General features: G+C 43.2%; 1 protein-coding gene across 1 annotated transcript; it reads left to right on the top strand.

The window, feature by feature from the left end:
- Positions 1-3,482: 3,482 nt before the first annotated feature.
- On the top strand, positions 3,483-4,772 carry BECN2 (beclin 2). The gene has a single exon (XM_043922890.1). It carries the CDS (start codon positions 3,483-3,485, stop codon positions 4,770-4,772), a length of 1,290 nt encoding a protein of 429 aa, XP_043778825.1.
- The last annotated feature ends 18,634 nt before the right edge of the window (positions 4,773-23,406 follow it).

Raw genomic sequence — 23,406 nt, 5'->3', positions numbered from 1 at the left:
AGGCATATTCAGTTAACATTTTCTCTAAGACCACAGTTCTATGCTAAGTCAACTATTGCTTTACTCATCAAGGACTAGGCTTGTTATGTTTTAGTGGAAAGCATGACTTTTGATGTCATTTATGCCTGGACCTAAATCCCAGAATCTGAGGAATTCTGATGTTTACATTTCTGAGATTTTGTTGCCTGTTTCTGATGGACTAAAATGAGAAAATACATGTTAAGTGATTAACACTGTGTCTATTAGTCATATTTTGCTGAGATAATAATCCCCCAATTTTTGTGGCTTACAACTCAAGCATTTATTTCTCAGAGTTTTGCAGGTAAGTTATGGTTGGTTTCTAGATGTCTTCTCATTTGGGGACCAAGGTTGAAGGAGCAGCTCCTTTATGGGATATGCCTGTCTCACGGTGGAGGATCAGGAGCAGAAAAGAGCTAGCAAAAACCTGGACTTGGTACTAGCACAGAGCCCACAGTCCGTTGTACAAAATAAGTTCCTATGTGGAGGGAGGGGTGGATGAATATTTGAGCAACAGTAATATAATCTATGAACTAAGCTAGAAACATGACACTTACTTACATGTTAGCCTCCATCCTTTCCTAGTGCCTGTAGGAGCCAATAAATAAATGTGTCAACGATAAGCAAACTCTGTAGCTAGCCTAAAATTGTGACATAAAGTTGGTTGGCTGCTCTCCATGCTGAACCCAAGTACCTTTGCCTTCATCAGTTTTACTGTCCAAGAACTGTTCCACCATTTCCAGATCTACTCCCAAATTCCTCACTCCAACCACTTGCTTCACTGTCCCCTGCAGCACCTCACTTAACCTTGTGCCCTGACAATTAACTGGTGAAGACCCCCACTTTCCACCCTCTCCATAACTCCAACAGCCCTGGGACCACATAGGATCCTGCCACTCTAGGCTCTGTTTGCTAGGCACAAAGTGACTATGTGAGCCAGAATTTGCCATCAGTCACCAACATCCTTGCCATTGAAACAGTGCATCAAGCGTAAACACTTCGCTTGAGCTATCCAAATAACTGAAAAATGGTCTATAGTCACACGGCCATATCACATTGTTATTTTTGGATGTAAGTCTGTACATTTTAATAAATTCTGGTCTTTAAATGACTTTTCAGTGATATTGTTATTGGGGGGAAGGAGGGAATTTGAGGTGGGCTCAAGAACTAGTTGGCAATCCTAACTAAAAGGAATAGAGGACTTCCCTGGTGGTCCAGTGGTTAAGAATCTGCCTGCCAATGCAGGAGACACAGATTGGACCTCTGGGTCTGGGAAGATTCCACTAAGCCTACACTTCACAGCTGCTGAGCCCGAAAGCCCTAGAGCCTGTGCTGCACAACAAGACGCCATTGTAAATACTGCCTACATCTGAAAGTAAAATACCCTTATTGTCAGAGATACGGAAATTGGGCTGAGAAGCCTGTACACACAAACGTTGCCACTTTTAAAATTTACTAGCCAAAACTCTGTTTAGATTCTTCACTAACTGAGCACCTAGAAAGTGTTTCTTTGTCCGGTCAATACCTGTCAATTCCTCACAAATGTATTATTTCTTTGTCTAAAAAGTTTAAAAGCAGTCTGCTTTGGCTATTTCTTAGGTCCCATTTCTATGGATCTGTGTGTGCACAAATTAAAATCTGTTTCTCCTGTTAAACTATCTTGTGTAATTTAATTATTAGTCCAGACACCAGTACTCATGAGGGGTAGGGGAAAATGTCCCCCCTCCCTGATGATGGTATTAGAAATGAGTAGGGAGTGGCAGATGGTGGAGTTACAGTCCCTTTGAGCTCTTCTGAGGATTGGTGGCATGGGAATTTTCAATGGTTTACTGAGCACTCAACTCACAGCTGTACTAAGCAAAGAAGGTGCACAATTACAGAGGCATATTTGGGCAGCATTTCTGAGCTGTGAATTTTTTTTTTCTAGTTAACAATGAGATGGCCTTGGATTTTGAGCCCATCTGAGAGTCCTGGGACATTTTAAGTCTTTGGGAAAACGAACAACCTTCCAGCCAGTTTGCTTTCTATTTTTTTCATGGACTTTGCTTGTTTGTTTGTTTATTTTTGGCTGTGCTAGGTCTTCCTTGCTGCACGCAGGCTTTCTCTAGTTGCAGTGACTGGGGGCTACTCCCTAGTTGCACCATGCAGGCTTCTCATTGTGATGGCTTCTCTTGTTGTGGAGCACGGTCTCTAGGCGAACAGGCTTCAATAGTTGTAGCTTGTGGGCTCAAGAGGGCAGATTCAGTAGTTGTGGCCAAAGGGCTTAGTTGTTCCTCATCATGTGGGATCTTTTTGAACCAAGGACTGAACCAATGTCCCTGCATTGGCAAGTGGATTCTTAACTGGTGGACCACCAGGGAAGTCCCACTATTTTCTTATTTTTTAATTGACTTTATTAAATGATTCATGAATTAGGCAGCATCCCATCTAACAAGTAGAAAAGTGCTTTTCAGCCAGTTTCTAATAACTTTTTAAAAAAATATTTATTTATTTTCGGTTGCATTGAGTCTTCATTGCTGCATGCAGGCTTTCTTTAGTTGCAGCGGGTGGGGCCTACTCTCTAGTTGCAATGTGTGGGCTTCTCATTGCAGTGACTTCTCTTGTTGTGGAGCATGGGCTCTAGAGTACTCAGGCTTCAGTAGATGTGGGCTTCTCTTATAGCTCAGTTGGTAAAGACTTTGCCTGCAGTGCAGGAGACCTGAATTCGATTCCTGGGTTGGGAAGATCCCCTGGAGAAGGCAATGGAAACCCTCTCCAGTAATCTTGCCTGGAAAATCCCATGGACAGAGGAGCTTGGCAGGCTACAGTCCATGGGGTTGCAAGAGTCAACCCTCATCCCAAACTACTTTATTTGATGTGATTTGTTAATTAAACAAATATTAATAAAGTTTTCATGTATGCCCATTACATTACTATGAGATAAAGAATGTGAAGTGTGTCATCAGAATAGAAAACCCAAATTTGGTAGTCAGGGAAGGCTTTCTGGAAGAAATGACATCTAACCCAAAGGATGGGTAGAAGTTATCCAGGTAAAGAGGGGAAGGAAGAGTGTTCCAGTCAGCGGGAACAATAAGAAATGTTGGAAGAGCTGAAATTCAGTTATGCAGGAGCCCACAGTGACGGCTGCAGGAAATGTGAAAAAGTTGTAAAGATGGGCAGAGGCCTTGACGTCAGGTTAAGATGTTTAGACTTTATATTAAGGTAAGATAAAGGCATTAAACATTTTAAGGAGGGACGTGCCCATGACCAGATTTTAGTTTTAGAAAGATTATTCTTTCTAAGGGTGGAAGCCTATAAGGAGGTAAGGGAGGTCTAAAAGTATTTAGGGAGGGTACCATTGTAAGGTTTTAAGGAGAGTGACAAGATGAGATATGCATTTTAGAAGGAGTTCTAAAAGGTATAAATGGTTAACTAACTGGTGACCCAGAGGAAGCAGTGTCCAGTTGAGAGTCAAGACCTCCACCATGTCCCACCTTTGCTTTTTTTGCCAGCGCTGCAGCCAGCCCCTGAAACTGAATCTCACCATGGAGGCCTCCCAGGAACCTAAAGCTTTGATGTTCATCTCAGCTCAGGGAGAGACAAGAGAAACACAGGAGGGAGGTCCTCCCTCCAAGGAGGAGGCAAACTTTGAAAATCTACAGGATGGTGCCTTTTGCAGGACTCCTCACCCACCCAGTGGTGGGACATCCTGGGACTATTCCAACTTCACCCTGCTTGGGAGATTGGAGCCCCAGAGGAGTCTCGACAGCATCCAGAAGACTATTAGGGACAGTTTTGACATCCTCTCTGGTGAAACAGAGGTGGACCACCCATTGTGTGTGGACTGTACTGACTATCTTTTAGAGGCACTGGACATTGAACTCGCCATCACAGAATCTGATGTTCAGAACTACAAATGCTGTTTGGAGACCAGGGAGGGGATGAGCGAGGATGAGAGGGAGATGCTGCAGGGGAAGCTGAAGGGCCTGGAGCTGGAGGAAGCAAAGCTACTCCAAGTAGTGGCAGAGGTGGAGAAGAACCAAGAAAGTGTAGCAGCCGATCTCGAGGCAGCCCAGGCAGAGACTAAGATACTGGAGCAGCAGGAAAAGCAGTACTGGAAGGACTACAGTAAGCTGAGATGGCAACAATTAGAACTAAATGAGGAGCTGAGCAGTGTGGAGATGCGACTACGGTATGCCCAGATCCAGTGGAACAAGTTGGAGAAAACCGACGTCTTTAATGCCACCTTTGAGATCTGGCATGACGGCCCCTTAACCATCATCAATAACTTCAGATTGGGCCGCATCCCCACTGTCCCTGTGTGCTGGAGTGAGATCAGTGCGGCCTGGGGACAGACAGCCTTGCTGCTTCTTGCCCTGGCCAATACCATTGGACTGGAGTTTCAGAGGTACCGACTCATCCCCTGCGGAAACCATTCCTATCTGAGATCTTTAACAGATGACTGTGCTGAGTTGCCATTGTACTCTAGTGGTAAGCAGAATGTTTTCTTACACAACAAATTTGATCAGGCTATGATGGCTTTCCTGGACTGCATGCAGCAGTTCAAGGAAGCAGCTGAGAAGGATGAGTCGGGTCTCTGTTTGCCTTACAAGATTCATGTGAAGAAAGGCCTGATGGAAGACCCTGGAAGCAGCAGTGGATTCTATCCCATCAGAACCCACTTGAACACGGAGGAGGACTGGACAAAGGCACTCAAGCTCATGCTTATAAATTTTAAGTGTAGTCTCACTTGGGTCTCCTTAAGGTATGGTTGAAAATAACTTATTCTACAAAGGGGAGATGATTTTTTTGATTTAATATAGTTTATTTGTGAAAATGTTATCAGATAAAATTTAAAACTGAAGCATCTGTGTTTATATATTTCTGGTTGTGCTGGGTCTTCGTTGCTGCGCATGGGCTTTCTCTAATTGTGGGGAGCAGGGGTTACTCTTCCTTGCGGTGCTCGGGTTTCTGACTGTGGTGGCTTCCTTCCCCTGCTGTGGAGCACGGGCTTTAGGTACATGGGCTTTATCAGCTGTGGCTCTTGGGCTCGGTAGTTGTGGCTCATAGGCCCATGGGTTTCAGTTGCTCCTTGGCATGTGGGATCTTCCTGGATTAGGGATTGAACCCATGTCCACTGCATTGGCAGGCAGATTCCTATCCACTGCACCACCAGGGAAGTCTTATGTTTACTTTAAAACCTAATGGCCATACAGGCTCTAATTTAAAATTAAGGTATTGTCCCGAGCAACCCCAAAGTTATTGCTGTCTTCCCCAGCATTTTCGTCCTCTCTCCCATTTTTCCTAAACATTCAAAAGGACAAAGATTAAGTCACAAGATGACAAGACTATTTCTCCATTAAAATGGAAAATATTGCAGAAAAAACTGAAATGTGTGATGGGGGGTGGTGAGAGGACGGGGTGTTAAGGAGAGAGGTGCTGACGTGCTCAATCATGGCCGACTCTTTGCGACCCCATGGGCTGTAGCCCTCCAGGTTCCTCTGCCCATGGAATTTTCCAGGCAAGAATACTGGAGTGAGCTGACATTTCCTTCTTCAAAGGAGAGAGGTGGAGGTCTTTCATTTTTTTTTTTTTTTTTTAGGTCTTTCATTTTTTATGAGGAAAGTACTTGGGCCATTGTCTGTAGAACTTTGGAGTCAGGAGGTGAATATTAAAAGATAATTACATTTCTGCTGTGATATAGTAAGCCCTCTTCATCCCAGAAAAGCTTTCAATAAACTACACTTTCTTCAGTGACTTAAAGTAAGAAGTGTGTCTTTGAGCTGTGCTATTACGCTGAGACTAAACCTTAGGTGAGGGGCTGTGGAGACCAGAGAAGACGGGTAGCAATTCTACTGACCAATGCTCAGGTAAGGGTCACAAAGTGAACCCTTACAGAGAACTGAAGATTGTAAAAGTCAGAGGATTCTGCAAATTGTGGGTCTTTCCTGGTGATCCAGTGGTTAGAACTCTGTGTTTTCCCTGTAGGGGGCACAGGTTCGATCCCAGGTTAGGGAACTAAGGCCCTGCATGCGGCCACACCATGCATTGATGCCAAGTTGTTTTTTTTTTTAACAAAATACAAAAATTTCAAAAAAGCCTACTGTATGATGTCATTTACTTGATTCTCCATTGCTTTCAGAAGAAAGTCCCAAATTCTTACCGTGACTTTTAGCCTGGGTAACCTTTCCTTCCTGCCTCTCTAGGCTCACCTCATATTTCTCCCAGCTCCTTTCTGTTCCCAAATATGCTAACTTCACTCTCCTTCTGCCTTTTGCCCATGCTCTTCCCTGTATGTTTTCTAAAAATTTTTTTTGGTGTGCTAGGTCTTTGATGCTGTGCCTGGGCTTTCTCTAATTGCAGTGAGCGAGGGCTACACTCTAGTTGCAGTGTGTGGGCTTCTCATTGTGGTGCCTTCCCCTGTTGTGGAACAGGGGTGGGCTCCAGGATGTGTGGGCTTCAGTAGCTGTGGCACCCGGGCTTAGTTGCTCTGCGGCATGTGACATCAGGATCAAGGATGGAACTCGCATCCCCTGCACTGGCAGGCACATTTACCACTGAGACACCAGGAAATCCCTGATAGCTACTTTAGCTTAGTGGTCCAGATGATGCCTAGAAAGACCCTCATACATATTAAACATCCATCAATAGAAATCACTGTGGAAAATAAGAACAGGGAGTTGACAAATTTGTCATGGACTCAAGGCTTCCTGGGTGGCTCAAATGGCAAAGAACCTGCCTGCAGCGCGGGAGACCCGGGTTGATCCTGGGCCGGGAAGATCCCCTGGAGAAGGGCTTGGCAACCCACTCCAGTATTCTTGCCTGGAGAACTCCATGTGAGGAGACTGGCAGGCTACAGTCCATGGGGTCACAAAGAGTCAGACACAGCTGAGCTACTAACACAACAGATGTAATTAGGGGGCTTCCCAGGCAGTGCTAGTAGTAAAGAAACTTCTTGCCAATGCAGGTAGATGTGAGGCACAGGTTCGATCCTTGGGTCGGGAAGACCAACTGGAGGACAGCATGGCAACCCACTCCAGTATTCTTGCCTAGGAAATCTCATAGAGGAGCCTGGTGGGCTTCTGCCCATAGGGTCATACAGAGTCGGAGAGGACTGAAGCAACTCAGCATGCAAAAGTAATAGGAAACTCCTAGGAGATTAAGCTTCCCTGGTGGCTCAGACGGTAAAGAGTCCACCTGCAATGCAGGAGACCTGGGTTTGGTCCCTGGATTAGGAAGATCCCCTGGAGAAGGAAACGGCTGTTCACTCCAGTATCCTGGACATGGGGTTGCAAAGAGTCCTTTGTGACTGAGCGACTAACTCCTTCACTTTCACTTTCCAGCCTTCAGACCTATTTACTGGAACAAGTTAAATGCCATCCTAAAGAAATAATCAGATTAGTCTGGAAATGGGGCTACATGTGGCCTAGGTTTTAAGAAGTCGACATTTTTTTTTAAGTAGGAGGTATGTATTAAAAAAAAAAAATGAGACATAACAACTGAATATAATGAGAACCTTGAGATGAAAAAAAAGGAGCCCCTGACTGCTGTCACTGAGCTGGCCTGACTCTAGCAGCTGGAGTTCTCCTAGATAACATAAATAACTTCACAGAACAAAAGAATCCCCTCACTCTGTGACTGTGATGGAGCAAGACAAGAACAAGTCTAGTCTGTAGTGCTGTCTAAGAGACAAAAACAAGAACATTTCCAAACCACAAAAATGGCTAAACATTCCCATTTCCTGCTGTGTTTCTTTTGCTTTCACATAAAAAATCAAGATAATCATAGAATTGTCCTTGCTTTTTTGACAAGTCCAGGCGAAATCCCAAGAATCCACACTTTATTGAGATGCCACCTTCATTCATTCCCTGTGGCAGCTCTTTCCCTCCTTGCAGAGAACTGATCAGTCCAAATTTGTTCAGATGGGTTCCCAGTCTTTGGCTGGAGGGCAGCAATCAATTTGATGAGATCCTGGCTTGAAAAAGCAAGTTCAGTTCTGTCACTCAGTCGTGTCTGACTCTTTGCGACCCCATGGACTGCAGCATGCAAGGTTCGCCCGTCCATCACCAACTCCTGGAGTTTTTTCAAACTCATGTCCATCAAGTTGGTGATGCCATCCAACCATCTCTTCCTCTGTTGTCCCCTTCCCCTCCTGCCCTCAATCTTTCCCATCATAACCATCTTTTCCGATGAGTCAGTTCTTCACATCAGATGGCCAAAGTATTGGAGTTTCAGCTTCAGGATCAGTCCTTCCAATGAATTTTCAGGACTGATTTCCTTTAGGATGGACTGGTTGGATCTCCTTGAAGTCCAAGGGACTCTCAAGTCTTCAATATCACAGTTCAAAAGCATCAATTCTTTGGTGTCAGCTTTCTTTATAGTCCAACTCTCACATCCATACATGACTACTGGAAAAACCATCGCTTTGACTAGACAGATCTTTGTTGGCAAAGTAATGTCTGCTTTTTAATGCTGTCTAGGTTGGTCATAGCTTTTATTCCAGGGAACAAGTGTCTTTTAATTTCATGGCTGTAGTCACCATCTGCAGTGATTTTGGAGCCCCCCCAAATAAAGTCTCTCCTTTCATTGTTTCCCCATCTATTTGCCCTGAAGTGATGGGACCGGATGCCATGATCTTGGTTCTCTGAATGTTGAGGGTTTGTGTGTGTGTGTGTGTGTGTGTGTGTGTGTGTAGCAGAGTTTTATTAAAGTGAACAGCATGGATCACAAGTCCCTTGAAAGTCTACAATCTGACAGATAGGTTAGTAGTTCTAATTCCCCACACATTTATGAAATGGCCAAAGAGACCAAGAAAAGGTGACCCAGAAAGGAAAGTTCAGTCCACACGCTTCACCCAATTTTTGGTCGCTCTCCTCACAGGGACCTTGGGTGTCTCTTGGCACTGGCAGGTCCATATAAACCCCTGACTAGGCTCCCCTTTTTGGGGCTTCCTTCAGCCATTGTGGGGCACTGAGAAACTGAAAAGCAGGGCTCATCACTTGCTTCACTCAGCGATGTCATTCATTCACACAAACATACTCTAGAGTTAGTAAAGTAAAGCAGAAAATGTGCATACTGAGGAAGCAAAGAGGTTAGAGCTCTGAGTGTTCTTACCTTGTCCTGAAGATCCTGGACAAGCCCCCAGGACGATAGCTTCCAGTGAATGGTGTTGGATTCATGATCTCCGAAGAGGGTTTTGCTTCGGGACCAGGGACCAGGCTTGATCACTCAAGAGCTTTTGTGTAGAAGTTTTATTAAAGGGAAGAAGAGGACAGAGAGAGCTTCTGACATAGACATCAGAAGGGGGATGAAGAGTGCCCCCTGAATGTTGAGTTTTAAGCCAACGTTTTCACTATTCTTTTTCACTTTCATCAAGAGACTCTTTAGTCGTCTTTGCTTTTTGCCATAAGGGTGGTGTCATCTGCGTATCTGAAGGTATTGATATTTCTCCCAGCAATCTTGGTTCCAGCTTGTGCTTCATCCAGCCTGACATTTCATATGATATACTCTGCATATAAGTTGAATAAGCAGGGTGACAATATACAGCCTTGATGTTCTCCTTCCCCTGTTTGGAACCAGTCTGTTGTTCCATGTCCAGTTCTAACTGTTGCTTCTTAACCTGCATACAGATTTCTCAGGAGGCAGGTCAAGTGGTCTGGTATTCCCATCTCTTTCAGAATTTTCCACAGTTTGTTGTGATCCATGTAGTCAAGAGCTTTAGTGTAGTCAAGCAGAAGTAGGCTAAATTTGCCTGTTACTCCAGGTATCTCTTGACTTCCTACTTTTGCATTCCAGTCCCCTATAATGAAAAGGGCATCTTTTTCGGGTGTTAGTTTTAGCAGGTCTTGTAGGTCATAACAGAACTGTTCAACTTCGCCTTTTTTCAGCATTACTGTTTGGGGCATATATTTGGATTACTGTGATATTGAATTGTTTGCCTTGGAAACGAACAGAGATCATTCTGTTGTTTTTGAGATTGCACCCAAGTACTGAATTTTGGACTCTTTTGTTGACTATGATGGCTACTCCATTTCTTCTAAAGGATTCTTGCCCACAGTAGTAGACATAATGGTTATCTGAGTTAAATTCGCCCATTCCAGTCCATTTTAGTTCACTGATTCCTAAAATGTCAATGTTCACTCTTGCCATCTCCTGTTTGATGACTTCCAATTTACCTTGATTCATGAACCTAAGATTCCAGGTTCCTATGCAATATTGATCTTTACAGCATCAGACTTTACTTCCATCACCAGTCATATCCACAACTGGGTATTGTTTTCGCTATATTGGGCACATACCGACCTGGCGAGTTCATCTTTCAGTGTCATATGTTTTTGCCTTTTCATACTGTTCATGGAGTTCTTAAGGCAAGACTACTGAAGTGGTTTGCCATTGCCTTCTATGGTGAGGTGAAGTTGCTCAGTCGTGTATGCCTATTTGAAATTGCATTGACTCTAGCCTATCAGGCTCCTCTCTCCATTGCATTTTCCAGGCAAGTGTACTGGAGTGGGTTGACATTTCCTTCACCAGGCGATCTTCCTGACTCCGACCCAGGGATCAAACCTAGGTCTCCCACATTGCAGGTAGACACTTCACCCTCTGGCCACCAGGGGAGCCTGCCTTCTCCAGTGGACCACAGTTTGTCAGAGTTCTCCACCATGACCTGTCCATCTTGGGTGACCCTACGAGGCTTGGCTCATAGTTTCACTGAATTAGATGAGGCTGTGGTCCTTGTGATCAGTTTGATTAGTTTTCTGTGATTGTGGTTTTCATTCTGTCTGCCCTCTGTGGGATAGGGATAAGAGGCTTTTGGAAGCTTCCTGATGGGAGAGACTGACTGGGGAGGAAACTGGGTCTTGTTCTGATGTCCATTCTCAGTAAATCTTTAATCCAATTTTCTGTTGATGGGTGGGGCTGTGTTCCCCTGCATTGTTTGACCTGACCCCAAACTATGGTGGAGGTAATGGTGACCCTTCCAAAAGGTCCATGCATGCACTGCCCTGTAGCAGGCCACTGCTGACCCACGCCTCTGCAGGAGACTCCTGGACACTCACAGGCAAGTCTGGGTCAGTCTCTTGTGGGGTCACTGCTCCTTTCTGCTGGGTCCTGGTGTGCACAAGGTTTTGCTTGTGCCTTCCAAGAGTCTGTTTCCCCAGCCCTGTGTAGGTTCTGTAATCAAATCCCATTGGCCTCCAAAGTCAAATTCCCTAGGGGTTCTCAGTCCCTTTGCCAGACCCCCAGGTTGGGAAATCTCACGTGGGTCCTAGAACTTTCTTAACAGTGCAAGAATTTATTTAGTACAATTTTTCTGCAGTGTGTGGGTTGTGTCCTCGGTGGCTCTACGTTGGGGTTAATGGCAACCTCCTTCAAGAGGGCTTATACCACACCCAGGATGGCTGCACCCAAAGCCCCTGCCCCTGTGACAGGCCACTTGAAAAAGCAACAGACAGCTCTAAGAGACATATTGGGAATAATTACTGAGATTAGATCATACAGAATTTGTCTCTCTCTGTACTCCTTATTCTTTAATTTTTAAAAAGAAATAGTATAATGGTCAGGTATATACAAACCTTTTTTTTTTTATTTGAAAAATGTCATTATCAGAAGTTAAAAAAAAGCCCCAGCTCCTCAGCTATACTACTTATAAACTAAATAGAAAATAGATATTCTCTTTAAACTTTCATCTTATCTTCTAAAACATGGAATTAATGGTACTGATTTAATTGTGGGAGTTCACTGAAAAGATCAAATTGCCAATATCTGCTGGATCATTGAAAAAACAAAAGAGTTCCAGAAAAACATCTATTTCTGCTTTATTGACTACGCCAAAGACTTCGACTGTGTGGATCACAGTAAACTGTGGAAAATTCTGAAGGAGATGGGAATACCAGACCACCTGACCTGCCTCTTGAGAAACCTGTATGCAGGTCAGGAAGCAACAGTTAGAACTGGACATGGAACAACAAACTGGTTCCAAATAGGAAAAGGAGTACATCAAAGCTATATATTGTCACCCTGCTTATTTAACTTATATGCAGAGTACATCATGAGAAACGCTGGGCTGGAAGAAGCACAAGCTGGAATCAAGATTGCTGGGAGAAATACCAATAACCTCAGATATGCAGATGACACCACCCTTATGGCAGAAAGTGAAGAGGAACTAAAAAGCCTCTTGATGTAAGTGAAAGAGGAGAGTGAAAAAATTGGCTTAAAGCTCAACATTCAGAAAACTAAGATCATGGCATCTGGTCCCATCACTGCATGGGAAATAGATGGGGAGACAGTGGAAACAGTGTCAGACTTTATTTTGGGGGGCTCTAAAATCACTGCAGATGGTGATTGCACCCATGAAATTAAAAGACACTTACTCCTTGGAAGGAAAGTTATGACCAACCTAGATAGCATATTAAAAAGCAGAGACATTACTTTGCCAACAAAGGTCCATCTAGTCAAGGCTATGGTTTTTCCAGTGGTCATGTATGGATGTGAGAGTTGGACTGTAAAGAAAGCTGAGCACCAAAAAATTGATGCTTCTGAACTGTGGTGTTGGAGAGGACTCTTGGGAGTCCCTTGGACTGCAAGGAGATCCAACCAGTCCATCCTAAAGGAGATCAGTCCTGGGTGTTCATTGGAAGGACTGATGCTGAAGCTGAAACTCCAATACTTTGGCCACCTCATGCGAAGAGTTGACTCATTGGAAAAGACCCTGATGCTGGGAGGGATTGGGGGCAGGAGGAGAAGGGGACGACAGAGGATGAGATGGCTAGATGGCATTACCGACTCGATGGACATGAGTTTGAGTGGACTGCGGGAGTTGGTGCTGGACAGGGAGGCCTGGCATGCTGCGATTCATGGGGTCACAAAGAGTCAGACAAGACTGAGCGACTGAACTGAACTGAACTGAAAATACTCGGCACATTTTATTATCATTTATTGTTAAAACTGTGAAGATGTTGTAAACCCCTTTGTACATAAGTTTGTGTACTTATATGACATATGAATATTTCCATATCATAAATTTCTGAATAGGGAATTTCTGAATAAATGGATATGAATATTTTCTAAGTTAAAAAATTTCTTCACCAAATATTGTTCTATAATGATTGCACACAGACCCACCCTGACACCCATGGAACCTAGAGCAAAAGCACCAGTGGAATATGTATAAACACTTAAACCAAGCTACAGACTGTTCAGTGACGTACATTTTATCTTCCAGCCTTGACAAATACACCTTCATCATCACCTCAAAGGCGAGCTTCAACTTCGGAATTCTCAGACACCTTGAATTTCCAGGATGAGATGTTACATGGGTCCACAGTCCACGAACCATCTCCCCTCTTCTTCTGCCTCTGTCTCCTTTCCACAAAGCAGAGTCTCTCCTGCTTCCCTGTGAGCACATCAGTTTCAAGCTTCATCCACAGCTCTGCAAACAGCCATCCTTCAATGGCCCCTTCTGGCCAAAGGTCTAAGCAGCAATATCCATCCTTGGACTAAGGACAGAGGCCTGTGTAGTTTCTGACATGGGTACTGGGCCACTTGCGCAGAGAAGAGCAGCATCCTAGACATGCGGAGTATGATCTCAAAGGGGAGGGCCAGTCCTCTTAGCCCCCTAGAACCTTACTCCAGTGGGGAAATAGGCAGCAGATGAAGACCAGAATGGGGTTCTCAAAAGTACAGAGAGTCCCGTCTTGTTCATGTTTAAGGACGTATTGGTTTTATAAGCTTATATTTCTATTGAAGTTGCCTATTCCATCACAACATAATAACGCTGGATAGTACCAATTTTGAAAACATTTCCTAATCTTTTACATGAGAAAGCCCCAATGTTTCAACATGAAATCCTATAATTATTGTTAAACATTTTGGTGTTTACATCCATTTGGATTTCCTCTTTGTTGAACGAAGAACATTTTGTTAATAATTTTTAATATTGTTCAATTGAATTCTAAGATTTTCTGTATACTAGGGAAGTTAGCAGTTTGTCATAAGGGTTGCAAACATCCCCCACCTCCAGGTTTACTTTGATCATATTTGTAATTGAATTGGTTATCTAGAAGTCTTAGTTTTAACTTTTATTAGGTCAAAATTAGTAGTCTTTTCTTTATGGCATTTGAGTTTTGTGTCATGGTGAGAAAGATGATCTCCATTCCAAGATTATAAAATTATACACCCATGGTTTATTTTCATCTAGCACAATACAGTTTCACCGTTTCTACATTAAAATATTTGATGCATCTGGAATTTATTTTAATGCAAGACTTGATTTGGGTCTCATATTCTCTTTTATTCCAAATGGCAAGCTCATTGTCTCAATTGCATTTATCAAATAATCTATCCTTTGTCACGGGTGATCTAACTTGCCCCTGCTATAATCATGTTTTATCTCCCTAACACTCCACACTCAAGACAAAGACTTTATTTTCTTGAGACACTCACATCAATGGGCAGGTCCTCAACAAATGTGCTCAGAAGTGTTCAACAAATACTAGGGATAAATTGGAGGGCTTGCTATCATCCAGTGAGAAAATGGCTATTACAAAGATTAAATGAAATATTTGGACTTCTCTGGTGGTACAGTGGGTAAGAATCCACCTGTCAATGCAGGGGATATGGGTTTGATCCCTGGTCCAGGAAGATTCCACACGCCGTGGAGCAACTAAGCCCATGCGTCACAACTACTGAAGCCCAGGCTCCCTAGAACCTGTGTTCCTCTACAAGAGAAGCCATCACAATGAGGAACTGGTGCATCACCAGTTAAGTAGAGAGTAACCCCTGTTCTCTGCAACTAGAGAAAGCCCATGAGCAGCTACAAAGACGTTCAGTCATGTCCGACTCTTTGCAACCCCATGGACCATACAGTCTGTGGAATTCTCCAAGCCAGAATCCTGGAGTGGGTAGCCTTTCCCTTCTCCAGGGGATCTTCCCAACCCAGGGATCAAACCCAGGTCTCCCACATTGCAGGTGGATTCTTTAAAAGCTGAGCCCCAAGGGAAGCCCACAAAGACCCAGCACAACCAAAAAAATAAATAAATTATAAAAAAAATCTTTAGGTTGTTAATATATATATAAAGATTAAATGAACTAGTACCTGTAAAGTTTCCAGGATAGGACTGGTACATATTAAGGTACTACTCCTCTTCTTTTAGGACTTCCCTAGTGGCTCATACGGTAAAGCATCTGCCTACAATGTGGGAGACCTGGGTTCGATCCCTGGGTCAGGAAGATCCTCTGGAGAAGGCAATGGCACCCCACTCCAGTACTCTTGCCTGGAAAATCCCATGGATGGAGGAGCCTGGTAGGCTACAGTCCATGGGGTCGCAAAGCAGACACAATTGAGCAACTAAACTTTTACTTTCACTCTTCTTTTGATTAGGTTAAAAATTATGTCCAATGTTATATTTAGACAACGGCATTAACAACATAATGAGAGAAGAACTTTTATCATTTTAGTCAAGAAGTCTACTTCTTGCCAGCTTCAGTGCATGAGTCACTCCTTCCCTCCTACTCTCCATTATTTCTGAATCACACAGAGCCCAGCAAGGCAAATAGCTGTATGTGACCACTGACTGGGTGACCTCAGATTCTTTCTTTTTTAATTCACATGGCTTACCATCAAGATCAAGATATCATGGAGGAAAAAAGAATAAAGCACAATAGTAATGTTTTTTGTTTGCTTGTTTTTATTTTTGTTTGTTGTAACTATAGTAAAGAAGGAAAAAACTTTTTCAAAGCCTGAGCTGGTTCCACATTTACCAATATGTAATTCTAGCTGTGTTACTTTCCCCAGTCTATTTCCTGCTATGTCTCTGTTGATTTCTAAGACTGCATATGAGATTTCTAAGCTGGTACTGTCACTTAACAAAGAGCCTACTTCCTATTTATTTCCCACCAAACTTTCTGAGGGCAGAACTTCTCAAAGCAGACTGATAATCACATGAACCAAGTTCTAGCTCCTAAACAGTCCTGGGCAGTATGAACACTGTCCCGTCCTCCTCCCGCCCCCACTTTGGAGAAGTGCCCTAATTATGGTGAATTTGTGTTCATTCTGCTTCTGCTCTAGTAAAACCAACTTAACAAACATGTTTTTAGCAAATGCTTTTGCCCAGCATGGTCCTGAGTGGTTGAAGCATCCTGGAAAGACCACGGGGTTTGCAGGCAGACAAATCTAGTTTGGGAAAATAGCCCGCCTTGGCCCAGTGAAGTTACTTAATCTCTCTGTCAGTTTCCTCATCTATAAAACTCGATCGTGTGATTTGAAACAATCCATGAACAAATGGACAAGACAGCCCACTGTAGCAGATTAATCCATCCGAGCAAGATCTGGGGCTTCCCTGGTGGCTCAGATGGTAAAGAATCTGCCTGCAAGGCAGGAGACCTGGATTGGATCCCTAGGTCAGGACTCTGGAGAAGGGAATAGCGACCCACTCCAGTATTGTTGCCTGGAGAATTCCATGGACAGAGGAGTGTGGTGGGCTACAGTCCATGGGGACACAAAGAGTCAGACTGAAGCAACTTAGCAAGCACGCATAGATCATTTTAAACCTTCTTCCAACTGTAATGTTCTATAATTTTGAAACGCCTATGTATATAAAGCTAGAAGAAACCATTTCTTCCAGAATCACAGCCAATTATTTCTGTATTAAATTAGGTTATAAATTAAAAGTAACACATGAGGTTGAAAAGTGAAAGAGAAAGTCACCCAGTCATGTCCACTCTTTGTGACCCCACAGACTGCAGCACACCAGGCTCCTCTGTCCATGGGATTCTCCAGGCAAGCATACTGGAGTGGGGTGCCATCCCTTCTCTAGGGGCCTGGGTCTCTGGCATTGCAGGCAAGTTCCTTACTGTCTGAGCCACCACACAAGTTACTACTTTTTCAAAAAATTTCATTGTTATTCAATGACAAACTAGCACTTGCTGGGAACATTTGCCATTTGCCTCTGTGGGAACCGAATCCGGTGCTGCTGCAGCTGTTGACCTTTGACATGCCCTGAAGGGAGTTCCGGTGGAGAATGAGGCATTTTTGCTCCAGGAATACTGGTGGAATAGGTCTTTAGATAGTGATATTTTCAGGAATTGATTTAATGATCTCAATCCTTGCTGTCTCCTCCTGTCTAGAAAAGCCCTAAATCCCTTCACGGTGACATCAGCTCCTTGTGACTGGCAGAAACCTTTTGTCAGATAAATACTTGATTGCATGAACTGTTCCTTCACCGAAATCCTTTATCTTGACCTCACCCCCTACCACCTTGTGGCAGTCTCTCAGAGCTATCTGAGGTGCTGTCTCCCGGGCTGCACTCCTCATTTTGCCCCAAGTGAAACTTAACTTGCAGCTCTCACATTATGCCACTTTAAGTCACCAGCTATTGTTTTAAGTTTTGAAATTTCTATTTGAGAAAGAGTAAAGTACATACCTTCATATCAAGGAGCTGGTTTGGTACTTACAGATAAACCAGTGTCTTCCTGGTGAACATAACAACTTCATAGAGCAACTACATCAGACAAGGCTACTCTGTGACTATCCACGGTGGATCAAGATAAAAACAAGACCTCTCTGTAATCATGTCTGAACACAGGCAAAAACACAGGCATTGTCCAAGCTACAAAAACTACCCAGACCACAAAAATGACCAAAAAGCCCCTAACTTGGCCAGTATAAGTGACTGCTATTTCTCTACCAATCACAGCTTTAGCCTTTTGTCATTCTTTTCTTATAGATAAGATTTATTAAAATACCTAAGTATGGAATTTCCCCTGCTTCCTGACAGCATCCAATTCAAAGCAAAACCCTTCTGATTTAAACCCTTTCCAAATCACCAACACAAGTCCAAATCCCATAATACTTTCATATCCCCTCTTACCTGAGACCCACGTTTTCCACTGAGTGTGTGCCCCTTCAGTGTAATGGGCAATAGCCCAACTTGTTTAACAATAGCTCTGCTTCTGGTGACCTTTGGCTAGAGATCATTAACACAGTCAAAGCTGAACTATTCTCCAGAAAATTATTACCAAATGACCAATTTCTAGTGCTTTTTGCCTCTCAGAAAAGAAGCCCAGAGACTTCTTGAAGCAGGTTATAGTTCAGCTTCATTATTTCTGCAGTTATAGAACATTTAACTTAGCTTCTTAAGGCTTGGAAATACCCAAACAGTCTCTGTCCAACACACATCATAAAGCCTAAGAGACTTCATAACTTCAATAGGTGTGTACATATGAAACTAATATAATGTTGCAAAGCAACTAAACCTCAATGAAAAAATGTTTCTTTTCTTTTTTTAAAAGATTTAAAAGAAACCTAAATGGATGAATCCGAATTGTCTGAAAATACTTCAATCAGTTGGGAGTGAGGGTGGGGTTTGATAGGGGAGCAATGTAGTGTGGAGTGTGGGGAGTGATCTCTAGCCAAAGGTCACCAGAAGCAGAGCTATCGTTAAATAAGTTGGGTTATTGCCCATTACAGTGAAGGGGAACGCACTCAATGGAAAACATGGGCCTCGGTAAGAGCAGTGTGGAGGAAAGTGGGGTTCACAGCTGGGCAGAAGGGGATCCCACCTCACTGACTACCATGAGAATAGAAGCCCCTGGAATTGTGTATCACAGCAAGCCTGGATTAAAGGGTTAGGTGAAGAGTAGCTAGAAATGTTAAAAGAGTTTCATGCAACACAAAGATTAACCAAAGGGCATCTAAAATTGTCAGTCAGATCAGAATGCTTAACTGCTGAGGATGCTGAAATGAGGAATGCAAAAAAAGAAAAAAACCCCAATAAAAGAAAACACAACTTCCAAATCCTTCATGCTTTCATGCTGCCATGGCAACCGGAGCTCACAATGATGGCATCATAAAGGCAGCTGGATTTGAGCACATGTGACTGTTGGGAGCTGGAGGGTGGGGAGGAGGATGAGGGCAAGATCCCACCATGAGGGAAATGGAAACTGGGCAAGGGAAAATGCACACTAATCCTGGTAACAAAAATAAAATTGGTCACAGCTGTTAGCTGTAAGAGAGGAATAAGTGGATTTTACTTTTGCATGATGTCTTTTCACCAGAGATTGTTAAAACACACTTAACTATCACCAGTTCATTCCTTGAACACCTCACTGAGAGTGCTGTCACACCTTTTATGGGCAATATGGTCAAGTTCAGTGACTCATGATTAGGGGAAAAAGGTATAAGATATTCCATAGCAACTGGCCATTGCACTAAATATGAGTTTACAAACTCATTTGAACCCCCATATTCTCCTATACCAAAGGTTCTCTAACTCTTTTCAGTAAAGCTTAACATTAAAAGAAGTTTTTATCTCAAAATAGGGCTAAATGAAATGCATCATTAAATCTTGGTAAAAGGTATGAGGGAGCTCCTTGTGCTATTCTTGCAGTTTATCTGTACCTTTGAATTCTACCAAAACACAAAGTACAACAAAATAACTAGAGCAGCTATGCCCAGTGCTTTTCTCAGGGCAGGGCTTTCTAGCTGTGGCGTCCACTGCTATGGCCCAGTGCCAAGTCTAGGGCTTTGCCCACAGTAGGTGGCCAATCAGCGCCTGCTGCATGAATGGGCATTCAGTGAACGATAGCAACTGTTACTGGGTATAGTTTGCCAGGACACTGAAGTACCGACAGCAGCTCCAACAAGTCCTATATCATGAGGATATTCTCCGATGACTTCCTTGGTCACTAACATTCTTTCACCCATTCACACATATTTTCCAAGTGACTCTAGGATGCTAGGAACTATGCCAGATGTTGATTCAGAGTTGATGAATTTCAAGCACTTGGGCTCATTATATTTATAGGCTGATGGAGGAGACAGGCATGAAACAAGCAATCCACAAAAGGGAACTGGCCTTCAGTGGTGACAGGGATTATGGGAGGAGGGTACAGAGAGCTCTGGGAGCCTGGGGCAGAAGAAAAGAATAAGAATGAACCACGTGCAATGAGCAAAGAAGGAAGTGGTATAATGTCAGCCTGGAGAATTGCATGGAGGCAGGTGTGAGGGAGGAAAAATGAATTCCCCTCTACCCTCTAAGTTCTTGACTGGTATAATAAAAGACAGAGGAGCAAATGAAAAAATGAAGACAATTATTAATGTGTATACATGGGAGATGGGCTTCCCAGGTGGCGCAATGGTAAAGAACCTGTCTGCCAACGCAAGGGACGCAGGTTTGATTCCTGGATCAGAAAGATCACCTGGGAGAGGAAATGGCACTCCAGTGTTCTTGCCTGGAGAGTCCCAGAAGAATAGATGGGAGGATTGATAGTTTGTGATAGAGTTTGTCTGGGTGTGGCATTGATGTCTAGTCTCCTGTCTTGTGATAAGGTCACCAACCTCTTTAGTATAGTGGTGAGTATATCCCCACCTATACTGTGAGAGACCAGAGTTCAATTCCCTGATGGGGAGGCAACAAGCCCTTTTTAGGTAAAGAAAAGGGCCCCCAGGTAGCTCAAACTCTAAAGAATCTGCCTGCAATGCAAGAGACCTGGGTTTGATCCCTGGGTGGGGAAGATCCCCTGGAGAAGGAAATGGCAATCCACTCCAATATTCTTGCCTGGAGAATTCCATGGACAAGTAGCCTGGAAGGCTACAGTCCATGGGGTTGCAAAGAGTTGGACACAACTGAGCAACCAACATGTTCACTTTACTTTCACTTGTGATAAGAGTCAGTCTTCCCTTTTTGATGAAACTCCCAGGGAGGAGATTTAGAAGAGTTGAGCTCCTTTCAGAGAATCCGTCTTTAGGTAGGAAAGGGGAGTTCAGACTAAGCCTCTCCCTGCATTTGCTGTTTTTCAAGTGCCTATAGCTCAAAATAATCCATATGCCAAAGTGTATGTGGAGGTAACATATTCTGCTACCACTCACTGGCCACTTCAGACCTTGAAGCCAAAGTTATGGACTTGAGTTTTAACATCAGAGCAGCAGGAAGCATGAAGGAAGCCAGTTTTAGGAGGAACCTTCTAAAGATCTTTCAAGCTATTGTCAAAATCTGAAGTTCTGTCCACTGAGTCTCACTGCCATACCCTTTGAAGGGACAAAGATGGAATTTTTAAAACCTAACAGAATATAAAGGTAACCCCTATTAAAGACAGCCAAGTGAGGATTCTTATGCACTGAAGCTCAGCAGGCCAACTGCCTAATGATAGTACGTTATGCTTATTTAGTGCTTAATCTTCCTCAAGCATTATTTTAAGCTCATTACACACATTAACTCATTAAATTGTCATTAAGTCTATGAGGTAGGTACTATTTTTATTTCCATTTTTACAGATGAAGGTTTTGAGGCTTGGATAATTTTAAGTAACTACCAAAGTCTCAGAGTAAATGGAGGAAACACTATTCACACCTTAGCAGGCTGGGTCCCAAACCAATGGTGATGATACTGAAGGGATCAGAATATGCCACCTCAAAATGTGTCATAAGGATTATTGGTATAATGATTATTTTGAGCTGAAGGCAATTGAGAATTAATAGATTCAGGCAGAGTTCTCTGTTCTCCCTTATCTGCCTGAAAACAGGGCAAAAATTTCTGCTTGTGAAGGTGCCCCTCTGTACCAGCAACAGTAGAGCAACTTTTATCACCATAGATGGAAAGAGGAGTTTTCATAAACAGTCCTGACTAAAAGAATACTTCTTTTCCATTGGTGTCCTCATATACAACTGACCCTTGAACAAATTCAGGGGTTAGGAGTGCCAACCCTCTGCAAAGTTGAAAATCCATGTGTAACTTATAATAAAACCCTCTATATCCTCAGCTCCACATCCCTGAATTCAACCAACCACAGATTCAACCAACCTCAGATCATTTAGTACTGTGCGTGCATGCTCAGTGGCTCAGTTGTGTCTGACTCTTTTCAGTCCCATGGACTCTAGCCCACCAGGCTCCTTAGTCCGTGGGATTCTCCAGGCAGGAATACTGGAGTGGGTTGACATGCCCTTCTCCAGTAGTAGTGCAGTATATACTATTGGAAAAAATCTGCATGTAGATAAAAGTGAGTAGTTGAAATCAATGTTGTTCAAGGGTCAACTGTATTTCCTAGCTACTTCATGATTTATCATTCCTCAAACCCTTCTCCTTTGTTAAAATGATATATAAACTACCTATTCTAACCATTTCTTTGAGTTTCAGTGCTTTTCTGTGAACTCATCCTGCAAATAAATACAAATAAAAACTGTATACTTTTTTCCTTGTTAGTTCATCTTTTGTTAGTTTAATTTGCAGGCTCCAAGGGATTGAATCTAAGATAGTAGGGGAAAAGTTTTTCCTCCTTTGCAGTAGAATTGGGTGTCTAGATCACCAAGAGACTGAGCATGTCGCAGGACTGTGTGATGCTCCAAAATTCAGATACACAGGTCCCTGGATTCCAAAACACGATGAAAAGCACTTTGGTGACAGAAAACAACTACAAAGTAAAACATACATCAACACATTTTAAAAACAAGTAACTCCCCCTTCTCCCCACCAAACCCACTTGGATTCTGTTTTCACATAATCTGGTGAAGAAAGTTTCTGCAGAAATCAAAGGAAGTTCAGGCCCTGGTCCCATACATCCCCAGGCTTCTTACCCTTCCAGGGTCTATTTCCTGACTCTCCAGTCTGTTGGGGCTAGGGCCCCTGGACCTCAACGCCAGGACTCGAGCCCCTTTGTAGGTTTCAGGGACCTCTTCTAAGGCACTCCTAGGAGCTTCAGCTCCCCAAATCTGTCTTACTCCAGTCTCCTCTTGCTGCTTGGCCTTCATGTGAATTCTCTTTGTGTTGTCTCCCTCTTGCCCCAAGCCACCTCTGGTGGAGGTCTGCCCTGACATTCTGGACCACAGTTATGCTGATCTGGGGCCGTCAGCAGGGCTGAAACCCTCAGTTCTTGAATAAAAAGTCCAGTGTTTCTCAAAGTTTGTGTTGACCAGACCTGTAGCAACAGATCCCCTGGGAACCTCTTAGAAGTATTTAGGCCCTTCTCTCAATTTTCTGAATTGGAAACTGTCAGGCTGAGGCCTGGCAATCTCGTTTAATAAGCCTTCCAAGTAGAGTTGATAAGTGCTGAAGCAGAGTCACTAATCAGACAGGTTCAGCAAACTGTGGCCCATGGCCAAATTCAGGCTTCCACCAGTTTTTCTACTGCTCACAAGCTAAGAATGAGTTTTTCATTTTTCCCAAATGATTGGGGGAAAAAACTAGAAAAGTATGATATTTCAAGATATGTGAAAAATTGTTTTAAATTCAAATTTTGGTGTTTATAAATGAAGTTCTATTGGAACACAGACATGCCCATTCATATACATACTGACTTATAATGGTAGAACAGTGACAAAGACCATAAGCCTGAAACATTTACATTTGACACTTTGGAGAAAATTTTTATTGACCTCTGCTATAGGCAAAGCTGTTTTGAAATCTACAATGTTTGGCATGG

This window comes from Cervus elaphus, chromosome 14 (assembly GCF_910594005.1).
Source record: "Cervus elaphus chromosome 14, mCerEla1.1, whole genome shotgun sequence".
Classification (NCBI taxonomy): Eukaryota; Metazoa; Chordata; class Mammalia; order Artiodactyla; family Cervidae; genus Cervus; species Cervus elaphus.
The sequence above is the reverse complement of the archived record's forward strand: the minus strand, read 5'-3'. Positions and strand labels throughout refer to the sequence as shown.